The sequence below is a fragment of the Colius striatus genome, chromosome 18 (genome assembly GCF_028858725.1).
Source record: "Colius striatus isolate bColStr4 chromosome 18, bColStr4.1.hap1, whole genome shotgun sequence".
Classification (NCBI taxonomy): domain Eukaryota; kingdom Metazoa; phylum Chordata; class Aves; order Coliiformes; family Coliidae; genus Colius; species Colius striatus.
In genome coordinates this window covers 12,626,682-12,642,617 of record NC_084776.1, presented here as the reverse complement: position 1 = coordinate 12,642,617, position 15,936 = coordinate 12,626,682, and the positions used below count along the sequence as shown (strand labels likewise).

Here is a 15,936-nt window from a genome sequence, read left to right as displayed (position 1 = left end):
TAAATCATGTCAATATAGTGCCTTTTGATAGTCCCTTTCATGTTAAACTGCAAGGTGCTACACAAGTTAGGGGTTTGGGTTTATTTCCTTCAGTTTGCATCTGGTAGAGGACATCTCCCCAGTGATCAGCCCCACGGCTTTGGGATCCCTGCAGGGCTGGGCACTGCCCCAGCTCCCTGGGCAGCCTGGCACAGGGGCTCACACCCCTCTCAGGGAAACAGTTCTGCCTCAGCTCCAGCCTCAACCTCCCTGGGTTGAGGTGGTTTCCTCTTGTCCTATCACTCACTATTTGGGAGCAGTTCACTGCAGTCAGGGAGTGTCAGAGAGGGCTCCTGTCTCCCCTCAGCCTCCTCTTCCCCAGGCTCAACACCCCCATTCCCTCAGCCCCTCCCCAGCCCCTTGTGCTCCAGCCCCTTCCCCAGCTCTGTGCCCGGCTCTGGCCACGCTGCAGCCCCTCAGTGTCCCTGTGGCAGTGAGTGAGGGGCCCAGCACTGACACAGCCCTGCAGCTGCAGCCTCCCCAGGGCCCAGCACAGGGGACAGTCCCTGCCCTGCTCCTGCTGCCACCCCACTGCTGATCCCAGCCAGGGTGCCCTTTGCTTCTTGCCCCCCTGGGCACGCTGCTGGCTCCTGTTCAGCCGCTGGCACCAACCCCCCAGGCCCTTTCCCTGCAGCAGTTTCCAGCCCTTCTGCCCCAGCCTGGAGCTGCCTGGGCTTGGGGTGGCTCAAGAGCAGGACCCAGCACTTGCCCTTGTTAGCTCTCATACAACTGCCCTTGGCCCATCACTCCAGTCTGGCCAGGGCCCTCTGCCCTCAAGCTTGAAGGCTCTCTCTGGCCAAACTCACAGCACCCATTGCATTTGCCTCTGTGGTTGCCACATAAGTGAGAGATTTGCCACTTGGCTGCAGCCAGGGATGGAGCTGGTTGAGCAGGTCAGATAATCATTAGGTAGGGGGCTGGGGAGCAGTGTTTTGGCCCCGTGTCCCATCCTGACCCGAGGTGCTGCACAGTGCCAGCAGCCTGTCCCCATGCACCCCTTGCAGATGCTTTGGGGGCTGCTGGTGGCTCACATTGTTATTTTCAGCCACTGCAGCTCATGAAAAGGAGTTTCAATACATTTAATCCTTTCCTAATGTCACTTTTCTCTTGAAGCTATTGCAGCAGCGATGGCCACAGTGTTTATGTGAGCAGCAGAGGAGACAGTGGTCCACAGCTTCTGCTTGGGATTGGAGCTGTTGAGTCAAAAAGACCACATTCCCATAGGGATGTACAGGCACAAGCTGTCCCAGAGGCTCTAAAGAAGGAGATGGCTCCCAGCTGGTGGAAGTAAGGGATTTAACTCATCTTGTAACAGTGCCTGGTGAGGTTTTGCTAGGGTGATGCAAGTGCTGGTGGCAGCAGGCTTGAGGGACTCCTTTTACTCCGTGTCCACCTACAGACAGCTCTGAGCCTGTGGCCACCCTCTGAAATCTCCATGTGACCCTCCTGCTGTGGGATGAATGAGGCCCATTCCCACTGCTAGCCCCAGTGATTGCCCAGGGCTGATCTTGGGAGCAGGGAATGCTCCAAGGGTGCTTTTGCATCACCTCAACTCATCTAGGCATGGGCAGGCAAAAAGGAAAGCTTTAATCCTTCAGGCAAAAGAAAATCAACCCTCTTAGGTCAGGACTAGTCTGACTGCTAGCAAGTGATGCTGTAACAGGAGTAGCAGCTCATCACTAAGGCCAATTTTACCCATCCCTAGGTCTTGGTGGAGTGTTCTAGATAAAATGTGGAAATGTCACCCCAAAGCCCAAGGCTCTAAGTGGTGAAAAGCCAACTGCAGCTTGGGAAGGCTGCACAGCATCCAGCTCTGCCATGGCAAGGGGTGGGAGGGTGTCAGGGGAAGTCCTAAATCTGGGACAGGGGTTTTCTTACACAGTTTCTATTTTCCCAGGCTGAAGCCATAATCTTTGCATGTTTTTCTAAGAGGGACACAAAGGCAGGAACAGTTTTGAAAGGCTCTGACAGACCATAGGGGTGAGGGGGGATTTATTTTGTGGGGATTTTTTGCTTGTTTTCCCTCGAGTCTGTTTCAGATTGTTCCAGAGCAGAGACCTGCCTGCTCATCTCCCTTCTCCAAGCTGCTTCCAGGAGACACTGATCACCCTGGCACACCACACAGCCAGGAACAAAAGAGCTCAGGCAACACCTTGAGCTTAAATGACTTTTGGAAAGTCCAGATCTGGTTTTGGAACTGCAGAGGCTGCTTTCCAGGAGAAAACCATGCAAAGTTGCATCAGTCCAATCACCTGGCTTTATTTAAGCCCACTGGCTGAAATCATCCACCTAAGCTAATCATTTCCAAGCTGATCTGGATTTGATTCAGACAAGACAACAACTGAGTGGAAGGTTTGTGAACCTTTTCCTCCACTGTTGGTTTTGGGGTTGGCTTTTTTCCCCCCTTTCCCTGTTGCCCCTTCTGCATCTCTGAATGGGATCAGAAGAGGATGAGGCAGTAGCAAGAGTGTTGCTTTCTTGGCCACAAAAAGAAGCAGCAGCCCTTCCTTATCCTTCCATCTCTGGGCATGGGAGAGCATCAATGCATTTCAGCCAAACAATTCTGTCCTGGATTGTTTCTCCAAACTGATTTGGGCCTCTGAGTCAGGTAAGACCCAGCCAGGACTCCCCACACCAAAGCTGATGTTGTTCCACTTGTACCATGGCTTTGGCCCACGCTCTTCTGCCTCATGGGCTCAGGGCAGTGGTGATGCCAATGCAGTGAGGAAGGTTCTGTCTGTCCTGCGTGGCAGAGGAAATAAAGCAGCATCTCTTGCAGAGCTGGCTGCACCCAGAGCCTCCCACTGATTTCTTTCTCCATCTCTAGAACCCCTTTACTCCCATACCACAGGAGCCCTGGCTCACAGACACACTGATTTGTCAAGAAACCACCTAGAGTTTTGACAGGCTGCTTCAGGGTGGGGGTTGAGCAGTACTGAGACCCAGGACTGCCTGACGCTTCCCACCCAGGGGAAGGGATGAAATATGGACAGTTCAAGCTCCCTGGACAAAACAGTGCTTAAAGAGTCCAATAAAAATCACTGTGAGAAGAGTTATGGGGAGCAGCCTGCTGAGCTTGGCTCAGCCCCCGCTGCGCTCAGAGGGAGGAGGCACGAGTGGCTGTGGGTGAGATGGATGGGTCCCTGGTCTCCCTGTGGGCAGGGAGTGAGAGGATCTGGCCCTGCAGCCCTGGGGGCACCCAAGAGATACCACCAAGTCATTTCTCATGGCTCACAGTCTGTTAGGATGCCTGACTCACTCCCAGCCTCCAGAAAGGGGATCCTTTGCCAAAGGGAGCTCTCTAGTCCTGCTGAGATGTTCTCAGTGCTCTGTGCAAACCCAGTTGGGCTTGAGAAGATCCCAAATAACCATTCTCTGCACAGGCAGGATGCAGAGTTACAGGCTTTGCTCCTTCCCCAGCAGGGCTGTTTGCTGCTGGGAACGTGGGGGCTCAGGACTGGGGGCTGCAGCCTTGCCAACAGCACCAGGGCAAGGGGGACTCTTGGTAGCGAAGCTGGAAGGTGCTGCAGACACCTACCTAAAGCAAAGGTGAGGGGCCCATTTTGACTAATGTGCCTCTGATCCCTGCAGCCACCCCTCCTGGTGTTCCCCCAGTGAGAAGCAGGGGTGGCAGGGAGCACCCAGCTGTCCCCACCAGCTGCACAGCAACCTGCTCTTCAGCACAGTGAAGCTTGGAGACAAGGAGGCTGAGAGGAGACAGGAGCACTCTCTGTAACTCCCTGGCAGGAGGTTGTAGTGAAGTGAGCTTTGGTCTCTTTTCCTCAGTAAAGAATGGCAGGACGAGAGGAAATGTGCTCAAGTTGCCCCAGGGGAGGTTGAGATTGGAGCTGATGCAGAACTGTTTCCCTGAGAGGGATGTCAGCCCTGTGCCAGGCTGCCCAGGGAGCTGGGGCAGTGCCCAGCCCTGGAGGGATCCCAAAGCCCTGGAGCTGAAGTGCTGAGGCTGTGGGTCAGTGGTGGGCTGGGCAGGGTGAGGGCAGGGCTGGGACTGCAGCAGCTTCAGGGGCTTTAACAACCAAAATGATTCTGTTATTCTATGAAGGTGTCCATGTTTGGTGCCCAGTGTAGGCTGTGCACTCCCTTGTCCTACTCATGGGTCCTGTTTCTGTAGGTTCCATGCTTTTACCTTGTTTGCCCTGGCCCAGCTTGCTGAGTAGCCAAGGGGCCACAGGGCACTTACACCAGCTCCAGCTCCAGCTCCAGCCCCAGCCCCAGCCCACCCATCAGTGCCTGGCACCGAGCTGGTGGCCCTGACTCACAGCCCAGGGCTGCTGCAGGTCACACTGCCACAGCACATCAGCTCAGGGCAGGCATTGATGAGGGCTGTGGCCAATTGAGGTGGCACCAGGAATCTGGGACATCAGAATGCAACTGCCCCAGTTGGCACTTGCCCAGGACAGGCAAACTGCTGGGAGTTCAGGGAAACTTCCCCAACTGCACTGGTCCCCCCATGGAGCACAAGGTGGCCATGGGGCACCCCAAACCAGTGGGGCATCAGGGCAGGGGCTTTGGCAGCTCTTTCCCCTCAAACCAGGATGTTGGCTGATGGATGTGGGTAAATGCTTCCTCCATGCCCTTGCCTGCATTCAGCCCCTCTCATGGTCACGCTCTGGAAAGATGTGAGAGGACATGGGGACTTGGCAGGGACAGACTGTGGATAATAGAGCATGTCCTCAGAAAGGCCCCTTTGCACTCATGAACAGGAATGTGTCCGAATAATTGAGCTCCTAACAGCAGCAAAAACACACTGAGAGGTCCCTGTGGCCAGTTCAAACCTGAGGATACTCCAGCTTCACCTCTTACCACTGGCTCCAAGGCTGGTAGGTGGTTTAGCAGGGCAAACTGCTTGTAAAAATGGACCTGAGGGGTGCTGAGGGATGTTTGCCCACAGGGATGGGCAAAGCAAACACTTCCTCCCTCAGAAATGCACCCCGTGCCCTGCAGCCTGGTCTTGATTTTCCTAAGGCTGCACCTTAGGAAAGAGCTGGGACAATTGCTTTTGCCCTGGTCCCTGGAAGGAAGGAGCCCAAGTAAAAGAGACTCCACTAAGGACAAGGGTCTGGCTGGGAGGTCCCTGGTGAGGGTGTCAGTGCTGCTTCTGCTCGCTGTCTCAGTGATGATGCCAGGAGATGCTTTAAGTCCACACATAGGGCTTTACCTCAGGAGCCAAGCTCCTTGTGGAAAGGGCTGTGAGAAGACATCTCTGCATCTTCCTGGCTTTCAAATATCCAAATCCACTGTCAGAGCCTGTGATGAGCCCAGTGGTATCGTGGTGCAAGAGGTCTGCTCTGCCATCCCTGCAGTGGGCTGGGAACAGAGTGGATCTGGGAGGCTGTGGTGATCCTGGTGTGGGGAACAAAATCTCAGTGTCCCCAGGCCATGGGACAGAACATTTAATCTACAAGTCCCTGCTATATAGCAGGAGGCCATGAGAAATCTGATATTTCAGCACCTTTAGCTGGTGCTGCTGGGTGGCACCTGCAACGTGGCATCAATCCACGGCGTTGGGGTGAAGGAAGGAGGTGCAGAGGCTGCAGGAGCTGCCAGTGCTCACCACGCTCGTGGGAAGACTCAGGCTTTGCCTGCCAATCTCAGGGGCTTGGCCAAGGTGGGGATATCCTCACACTGGGTCTCCCTGCAGCCAGGACAAAATGAGAGGTTTAATGGGAGCTTTGGGGAGGAGTGTTCTGTGCCTGAGAGAGAATGGGGAGATACACTGTGCCATGTAATGAAGCTCCTGAGGAGCAGAGGAAGTTTTCTTGTGATGGAGGCAGGTAACAGAGGTTGATATTGTCAGGAAACAGTGTTGTAAGGAAGAGAGGACTTGCCCCTGCTGGGTTTCAGGCTGGGTGGGATGGCCTCCTCTCCTAATAGCCCAATACTTCACCCAAACACACATCTCATGTGGGCACCTAATTTATAAATCAAAGTAACAAAAGGGCTGATGACCAGGACTTGAGCTGGAGCAGTGCTGGCTGGGGTAGCTTTGTGGTGTGTCTTTACCCTTTCTTCAGCCCTGCAGATCTGGGGACACTTGGAGAAGCACACATGAAGCAAGAGGCACAAATCTAAGGCTACAAGATCTTCCTTGTCCATACCAGCCTAAGAGACAACACTGATGCTGCTGCTGTGTTTATGGGTGGCAGAAGTTGTCCTTTGAATCAGTCTCACAGAAAACCTGGGCTTTACCTTCCCGTGGCACTGGGGGCTTGAGGACCTTGTCCTGTTGCTCCCTGGGTCTCTTGTCCTGAGAAGGGCTCCTGAGCACAGAGCAAACAGGCCCAGGCTGTGTGCAAAGCCCTGCCACGGGGCCAGCCTTGGCTCAGAGTTCAATTCAAGGTGACGTCCATCACTTTTAGTACAAGCTACTTAATTTATGAGCCCTCCTACATTGGTGAGACAAGAGTAAACAGCTTTTACACCTTGTGTCTTTCACAGCTGTGGTGCTGCTCAAATACCCTGGGAACCTACAGGCAGTGGGATGGGATAAGTCCCCCTTTCCTGGGGCCCTCTGGCTCCCAGCATCAGGCCCTGCTCAGACCTGTCTGACCTGAGGGAACTGGGGACACCAAAGTCCCTCAGTGACATACTGGAGGCCTCTGAGGACAACTGGCCTCAGTGATGCCACTAACCACAGCCATGTCCCACCCCAGGACCCACAGAGCTGGACATGAGGCATGTTGCTATAACATACATAGGTGACATCAGGCTCTGAGACTGCTTGGCTCAAGAAAGACACGGAGTGAAGGAAATGCTCAGATGCAGCAGTAAGCAGTGCTTGGAGTTTTACTTCTCTTTTGGAGGAGTTTTGGTTCTGGAGCCTTTCTCCACCAGAAAAACTGGGCAGAACTGTGCTCTCAGCCTCTTGCAAAGTCAGCCACTGAATTTAAACATTCAACCAGTTGGTGTTCTTAAGTCCTTGCCTCTTTCTCATCAAGCATTGGCTCCACCTTGGGGGACTCTGGGGGTTGGACTAGATGATCTCTAGAGGTCCCTTTCAACCCCTATCATTCTATGATCCTATGACTCCCATGTACTTATGGCTTCTGGGAAAATCTCTCTGCATCTTCTCTACACTCCCACCTGCTCCTAGAAACACCCACCCCTCGGGATGCTGCACATTTGACTCAAACACTCAGGCTTTTGGGGCATAAAAGGGAACTGCTTGTCCTGGTTGAACTGACAGCTTTTGTGCATTAATTTAATGCAATTTCATCTCAGGCAGACAATTGCTCAGATGACATTTAGCACCAAGAAGTCTTGGAAGAAGAGCTGACATACCTGCAGGCTCCTCCGTGCTGCTGGCGGCGGTGGTGGGGGGAGCGACAGGAATCTCTGTGCAGGGCAGTCAGAAGCAGATGGGAGAGGAGGGGAGAGAAAAGAAGGAGCTATTATTCCAGATCCCAAAGAACCCAGCCACTGCACACATCACATTTCCCCTTCCCAGCCATGGGGCTGGTTCCCAACTGTGTGCTCCTTCCAGCAAAGAGCCTTACAAAGAGCTCCAGAAGCCAGCACATCAGGGCCATGTCCACTGGAGAACTGGGACTCCTAAAGGGCATTTGAAAACTGCTATCACCAGGTCCCAGTTTGTGCCCCAGGGTAAGGGATGCTCTCCCAGGGCTGAGATGCATAAGCAGTGAGAGGATGCAGAGCAGTGCCTGGCTCCAGCAGGCCATGGGAGTCTGGCTGCCTCTCCGTGGGTCATCCCTTCCAGCTCTGAAGAAGCCACCTTCATGTCTGAGGCAGTGAGAGACAGGATGAAGGGAAAACATTGCATCTATCTGCTGGGATTCAAGTGTGACCTCACACATGTTAAAGGCAGCACAAACAGAGCTGGTGCCAATGCCACGATCCCTGGTTTTGATTTGGGGCTGAAACCACATAACATTTCAGCTTTGTAAGGCTGAAACCACATAACGTTCTGGATGTCCATGCCCAAGTCTGTCTGTGTTTGTTGGTGTTAGAAAGGATGGACTGCAGATGGAGAGCATTAAATGGTCCCAGCTCTGGCAAGACAACCTCCTTTCCCCACACACATGCAGCTCTCATTATTTATATCTTTTATGCATTTTGAGCACAGTGAAGCAATTTCTGTGCATCCCTGGGAATCCTGGCAGGGAAACACCCTACCAGTCCATTTTGAAAGTGGAATTGAGGCATGAGCTCGGGGTTGGCATCTGCCTCCTTCTGCTTTTGCTGTCAGGAACCTGCCTGGCCACAGACTCAGAAAGAGTCATTCACCCTCATGCAAGCAGACACAGGCACAAGCCCATGTGAACTTCGTGGTGCAGGGTCAGGCAGCACAGAAACAGCCAGCACAGCCACCACCAAGCCAGGAGCTGGATGGGTGCTTGTGCCTGCAGTGCAGATAGATCCCACTGGAGTCTTGGTTGTTCCCCACGAGGTGATTCTTGCATGACTGCAACTCTTTGGGACAAGGAATATATAAGATGCAGTAAATGAGAGAGTAACTGCTCTTGCAGACCAGGTGGACAGCCCCTTGCTAGCCACAGTGTACCTGCATCCTCCCAGGGCAGTGTGGGCAGGGATGGAGACCAAATGCCTTCCCCTACAAGCATATAAATACCAGTGAACTACATCCCCCACATGCAGGATATGCTGACTAATGTTCAAGTATGAAAATATGATGGCTTGGGTTTTTCTAGGGTGAGGGACTTGTGAGTTGCTCCCGCCCTCACTTCAGTTACTTCAGCATCGTCTGTGCAGATTAAACAACCACGCAGCAGCCTGAGAGCCAAGTTGGGGTCTTGCTTGAAACACCTTTTGTCCAGAAGTTTTGTCCCCCAGGAAAGGTTGTTTTGCAGTGACACAGGAGGAAAGGGCTGCCCTAGATTCCAAGCTGCAGTGGCCAGCAGGCAGCTGTGGGCACAGCCTGGCTCCAAGCGCCTGCTTGGATCATGTTGAAATTCCCTGTCTGTCTTTTAGTGCAACAAATCCCAAGGGAGATGATGCAAGGGACAATTTACTCTCTGATTTACCATGGCCCTGGGGAATGATTAATGATAAACCTTTGTGCATACTTGCTGCAGAGCATACCGGAGCCATGACTGTAGCATCTTGGGGAAACAAGCATCTGGTTTGAGCTCTTGCCGTCCCGTTGCGACACGGGGAAGAATGAATCTCAAGTGACCCCAAACCACCCTGGAATCTATGTTTTCTGCTGCAGGAGAAGGTGGAGAAAGGGTATCTGACACATAATTTGTCAATGGCCATCCTGAGAGGCAGATGCTGTGAGGGGACAGTGTGGGAGCACAATGGGGGTTCCCAACAAGGACTTGATTCTTTCAGCCTTCACTTCTCCTGTTGGGCCTTTTTCCTCTTTTAGCAGCAAGGAGTTGATCTGCAGGGGAGCAGTCCATTCTTTCCAGCCCATCCACTGTAATTTTGATGCTTTGTTTCACTGGGGCAAGTGGAGATGTCTCATGCAAGGTGCATGTGCTACTGAGTGATCCCACAGCAGCAAACCCACCAGGCAGCAGAGAGAAGCCTGTGGTTAGAGCACACCTTGCCCGGGCAGTGAGGACTGAGTAGGGATACGGATGTTTGCAGAGCAAATGCTGCAAGGGAGAGACTCTGGGAGCTATATCTGGTGCTTGCTGGTGTGTTAAGAGCAGAGGATGAGAGCAGCCTTGGGAAAGGAAAGCAAAGAGCAAACCCAAGGAAGCAAACAGTAAAGCAGCCCACATTTCTGGATGAGTTGTGTGAGTGCAAGATTCCCTTTAGCAATCCAGGTGTTATCAGCTGTGTTACTGTGATGGCAACTCCACTGAACCAGCAGCTCCTCTGATTTGAGCTCTGTTCCACCACACCACAGTCTGATTTGGGACAGAAAAAACCTTGTTTGTAATGATCTGCCTTATCCTCCAGACCTGAAGCAGTACCCCAAAGCACGTGTGCTCCTGGGACACCTTTGCTCTGTGAAGCAAAACCAAATTACCAGCAAATTGGGCTGTAGGTGCACTCACACAACCCATCCTACAAGACACACAAGCTACATGGAAGCTAGGGGTAAATTTTGGACTCTGTGTCCTGCTGTGGGCAGCCAGGCAGCAACATTCCCTGAGCACTGCCTGCCAACATGTGTATGTTGGGGGTTAGTAGCCACCTCATCTGGGCCAGCAGCTTAAAGGTTAACATCTCTAACCTACAGACATCAAAAGAATGATCCACCTACTTATGCAGGGGGCGATGGGAGAGCGGCTTTGCTGGTAGCCCTTGGCACATCGGTTGCATGTGATGCCGGTGACGCCGTCTTTACAGGGACATTGGCCTGTGGTTTGGTTGCAGGTTTGGCCAGCTGCACCCACGGGATGGCAATCGCATTCTGTGGGGGGAACACACAAGAAGAGAGTCAGGAGAGGAGGAGAGAGGGTGCAGGAGGTGTCAGTGGGAGCGAGGTGAGTGTCCTGAGCTGTTGGCAGCTCTGCAGCTTCTCCACGGCTGGTGCTGGACCTGTGCAAACATCCCGTCCAGGCAGAGTCACTGACCTGAAACAGAGGAGGCATTTGGCAGAGGGCAGTGGTGCAGCCCTCACTTGGGTAGAGAGGGGAGAGCAACAGAGAGAGGGTGGCCCAGCCACAGCTGGTCCTGCTGTGGAGGTGGAGCTGCAGGCAGGATGTCTGGCCTGGGGCAGAGAGAGCTCTGCAGATCTGAGGAGGCAGCCTGGGGTGTCCCCACTCAAGGACATGCAACCACAGACACTGCAACTGCCTCATCCCATCAGTGCTGTGATCAAGGGGTTGCAGGACTTGAAAAGGAGGGGAGCAGACAAGCAGCATGGATGGGGGGCTCTGGAAGCCCCAGCACCCACCTGGAGGAGTGACAGAGCTGCTAGGAAGAGCTACAAAATGAAGGAGCATTTCATCACCCTTTCAGCACACGAGATCTCAGGCAGGAAGCAACTGCTTTCAGAGCTGTTGGGAATTCATTGCACGTGCAATGCAAGCAAGAAAACCAAACCCCAACAAGCAAAGCAACCCACAACCCATCCTCCTTCCAGTGCTTTCGCTCGAGCCCTTCCCTGCTGAGCAGCAGCCCTGGCAGCTGGCACGGCGGGCGCAGGAAGGAAATGCCCTTGTGGGATGCAGGCAGGCTGGAGGACCTGCTGTTCCCAGCCAGATGGAGGCTTGACAGCAGAGCCAGGCAGATGTGAAGAGTTTGGCAAGGGATGTAAATAGTGCACTTGAAATCATTCGCCATCTCCTGTCCCGCAGTGGGACGTACCGGCGCAGCTGTTTGGTAAAGCAGCAACGACCAAAAAAACAAGGAAAGCCAAAAAAACAACAACAACAACAACAAAAAAAAGGCATCAGGGCTTGTTATCATCCCTGCTCCAAGAGGATTACGGCCTCACACATTTGTTAACAGCCCTGATTTCTAAGAGCTGCGAGTGCTGTGCCAGACTGTGGTCTGCCCCTGCTGAGCGGTGGCAGGGAAAGGCAGGGAAGCGTTCCTTTTCTTGGGCAGCATCCTCGCAAGGAGCTAGCCAAACCCCTCCCTGGGGAACACCCATTCTGCTTGCCTTCTGCCCCTCAGGGGTGCTGCCTGCCAGAAAGAGGATTTGAGGGAAAATGCACTCCTCAAAACCTGGAGGGGGCTGCTCTATGGGTCAGGACCAGTGCAAGTGTCTCTATTGGCTTTCAACTCCCACCAAATCCTCCAGACTGAGCCTATCACTCCCATGAGGATTTGTGCTGGACCCTACAAAGCTTCTTGGTTTGCTTTGGACCCCTTTGGCTCTGACCCTAAATCTTCCTCATTTAGGCCTGGCAGATCACAGCCCACATTCATTCGTGTTGGTTGTCCAAGTTTTGGTGTTTGGCTTGATTTTCCCTCCAACCTGCCCCAGCACCCTCCTCCCTCCAGTTTGACCTTTACTGGGCAGCAGCTTCCAGGCTGGTCCCTCTCACAGTAGTGTTTGGATGGTGCCTGGAGCCCCCCCTGCACTGGGACATCCCTTTCCCCCTGCATGGGCATCCCATCCCCGTGCAGCCCTCCCCAGAGCACGAGCAAACCACCACCATCCCCAGCTCCACCAGTGCTGGGTGGGAAGAGACTGAGCCTTGCCAAAACCTGATGATTTTTCACATGGAAAGGAAAAAAACCCTAACCAAACAAGAAAGCTTTTACTTCTTTCCTCCTTCTTCCCTAACACTTCTCATTAGGGCTTTTTGATTCGAAGCCCTGCTCTCCCCCTACCCCGCCTTGAGCTGCTGTTGGGAACCAGCCACTTGCAAACATGCCCATAGTGGAAAACTTGCTTTTTGAATCACATCTAGTTTGAACTGGAAGAGTTTTAACGTTGAATCAGTGTGGCTGGTGATGAGCACAGAGAGCAGACAGATGTGTAAGGGAAAACCTGCATGCTGCAGCCCCAAGGAATGGCTTCAGCCTTCCCAGGGGAGAGGAAATAGAGATACACAAAGCAGGAGCTTGAAGATTGAACGGGACAGAAAAGAGTTAAAGAAGAGCAGAGAGGCAGGAGTTAACAGAAAAATAAGCAAATTAGGGAAGGGTTACACAAGAGAAGGCAAAGGGCAGGAGGATGGGGAGGAACATGCCTCATGTTTCAGGCGTCCCCTCTGGGGCTGTGTGCTGGTTTCAGGCATTGCCTGCAAACCCCCATCCTGTGAGTAATCCTCCCCCATGTGAGTAAATTGCACTGATTTCACTGGGACAGCTCGGAAGAGAGAGGGAAAGAAAAGAGGAAAAAAAGGGGAAACAAAACCCCTCATGATGAGTAAGATTTAGAGAATCAGTCTCCTGGAGGCCAGGCTGCAGAGCTCAGAGTGCTCATTTGGACACCACATAAATAAATAGCGATGCTGCTGCTTCCTTCCCTCATGAGGTAATGCCTCTGCACAGCTTGGCCAAAGCTGCTGGAGTTATTTTTACAGCCATATCTGTCTGAGGTTGTCGACTCTCTCCTCCCCATGCTGGGCTCCTGTGAAGGCTCCACAGCACGGCTGTCAGCTGTGCTCCCGTGGGCATGTGTGCTGTGCCCAGGGGTTACAGGGCAGGCAAGTGGTCAAAGAGCCAGGAGTCACAGAATCCCAGCATGGTGGGGTTGGAAGGGCCCTGCAGAGCTCATCCAGCCCAAGCCCCTGCTACAGCAGGTTCCCCTGGCTCAGGGGGCACAGCAACGTGTCCAGCTGGGGTTGGAAACCTCCTGAGAAGGAGCCTCCACACCCTCCCTGGGCAGCCTGGGCCAGGGCTCCCTCACCTCAGCACCAAAGGACTTGCTCCTCTGTGCCACTGGAGCTTTCTGTGCTCCAGCCTGTGCCTGTGACCCCTTGTCCTGGCACTGGCCACCACACAACAAACACTGGCCCCATCCTCTCCACACCCACCCGTTAGGGATTGATCAGCATTGATAAGGGCCCCTCTCAGCCTTCTCTTCTCCAGGCTGAACAGCCCCAGGTCCCGCAGCCTCTCCTCAGGAGGAAGATGCTCCAGTCCCCTGATCATCTTGGTGTCCCTGCACTGGCATCTCTCCAGCAGTTCCCTGTCCCTCTGGAGCTGGGGAGCCCAGAACTGGACACAGGACTCCAGATGAGGCCTCACCAGGGCAGAGCAGAGGGGGAGCAGAACCTTCCTCGACCTGCTGCCCACACTCTGCTTCATGCCCTGCCAGCATCAGGATCTCAGCAGGAGAAACACTTGGCTGGTCACTGACAGCCCCCTCTGACATGCTGTGGAGAACATCCTCTGTGGTACAGAGATGGACTTTTGGCCACCCAGCCCTTCTGTGCAGCACAGGAGCCTGCGAGGTTGGGCCGACTGCTTGTGCAGCAGCACTCGGGCCCCTGGAATGTCTGACCACATTCTGACTTTCCTACCTTCCAGAAAACTCTCCAAATCAGCAGCAACTCAACCCTCCTGCTGCACAGAGCCCGGGGATCCTCTAAGCAGTGTTTGCAGATGTACATTTGCTGTCCCTGTCCCGGAGGAACTGAACCAGTGCCAGCAATTAGGAGCAATTAAAGGCAATTTGCAGTTCCCTGGCCAGTGCAAACACTTGCAGCCAGCAATTACAGGCTCTTCTCCCTCCCCAGCCATGGAGTAGCTGGGCTGCTGGTGGTTAATGCTGATTTTTCCAGTACAGTTCAAGTTCCTTTGGGTTATAACCCCAGATTGAGGCAAGAGTGCACTAGAGTCACAGAGGGGGTGTGATTAGTGAGAGCACTGCTTTGGCATCCTCACTGGCTTTTGGATAGGCACCTTTTGATTCTCAAAATGTGTTTTGATGCCCAGACTTCCCTGGCTGCAAGCATTGGTCCATCACCTGCTGTGATGCAGAACATCAGCAGTCCCCTGCCCTGAGCAGAGCAGGGACCGTAAGTCACCAAAGCTGGGAAAACCTCACTGATCGGGAAAGGAAGGTGCCTGGGACATGGTTAGAGATAACACAGGGCACATCAGCTCATTTATCCTCTGTGTCCTCATGCCTTGCTCAAAAAGATCACCCCATAGCAGAGGATGCAGTGATGAGGTGAGTGAGAAGTGCGAGGAGTGAACAAGGAATGGTGTTGGTGCAAGAGAACTGTGTGACTTCAGTCTGGGAGCTCACACAGCATCAGGGGAAGGGGATTGACTGCTGTGATTTAGTTCTTTCAGAAAGTGTCTAAGGAAAATCTTTGGTGAGTGTCTGTGGCAGAGATGACTGGGAATTGCCAGTGAAAAATCGAGTTATTTCCTGCTTCAAAACCTGTCTGTGGGGGAGAAAACACGCAGCAGGAGGACATGAAGAGGTTTTGAGGGGGATTAAGGGTAGTTATGGAGGTGTGTCTGCCCACAAAAGCTGACTTGAAAAAAAATACATCACAAGTATGACCTGGAGAGGAGGGAGCAAGCAGCACTTCCAGCTGAACACCATTGGCTTGGCTAGTCCAGACATGAGGAGACCAAGTAGAGTCTTCTGCGAGACCTACCCAAACTGTCTGAAAGAGTGAGGGGTTGACAAACAAAAGCCAGTGTGCAGAAGGAGGCATAATTGGATGGAGGGAACAGGATGGCTCATACACTTTGAAGGGTCCCAATTATCTGCAGCCACTCCAGGAAAAGCTCTAGGAGTCAATGAAACATCTGGCTGATTGCGGCGGAGCTCAGAAGAGCACCAAGATAGTCGGTTGTGTTATGAAAGGAGGGAGAGAGAGTAATGCTGAATATAATATCATGAGACTATAGAAATCAATAGTAGGTCCTCAGCTGGGAAAAGTGGAGTGGAAAGCACAGAGAGGCACCCATCTGAGGGCGACAGAAAAGATTAGGAAGGCCTTGCCAAGAGACGATGGAGGGGTGCCAAGTAATGCACAGCGCCCAGAAGGTCAGACAGGTGCTCCTCTTCACTGGGCCCTAAAGCACAGCAACAAAGGGACATTCAAGGCATTTAAAAGGCAACCTTTTTCAAGGATAAAAGGAAATGCTTCTTTGCACTGCACGTAATTAACTCGTAGAACTCCTGCTACGAGACACCATGGCAAAGGCCCAACAGGATTAGATAGGCCTATGAATGAGAACATCTGTAGTTACATTAGCTGGGATTAATATATATATATGGATAGAAGCGCTCCAAGCCAGCTACTAACTGCCTGCAGCTAGGAAGAGATTTCCCCTGGGGCCATGCTGTTGCAAAACTGTCTGTCCTGGAGCTTTATATCTCTGTCTGCAGCTCCCAAGACAAGCCACGACGCTGTGCATCAGCCACTCGAGCACAGGCAGTGCTGCATTTCCAGGCTTCAGCTGAGGTTGGGCTGGGTTGGGACTGAAAAACACCTGAAAGCCAACCTTAGGACCATGTGTGAAAGGATGTTAACCGCTCTGGAAAAGCAGTTGAGCTAACTGGGATGTGTC

The 15,936-nt window shown here is 53.0% G+C and overlaps 1 protein-coding gene across 1 annotated transcript in view; it reads right to left on the bottom strand.

Annotated features, from left to right (window-relative positions):
• Nucleotides 1–15,936, bottom strand: part of NTN1 (netrin 1) — a 100,772-nt gene that overhangs the window by 20,141 nt on the left and 64,695 nt on the right. The window contains exons 3-4 of the mRNA XM_062011022.1: nucleotides 10,259–10,408; nucleotides 7,342–7,395 (exon numbers count right to left, since the gene is read on the bottom strand). Of these exons, the coding sequence (XP_061867006.1) occupies nucleotides 7,342–7,395; nucleotides 10,259–10,408 (204 nt within the window). The remainder of the gene's footprint in view (nucleotides 1–7,341; nucleotides 7,396–10,258; nucleotides 10,409–15,936) is intronic.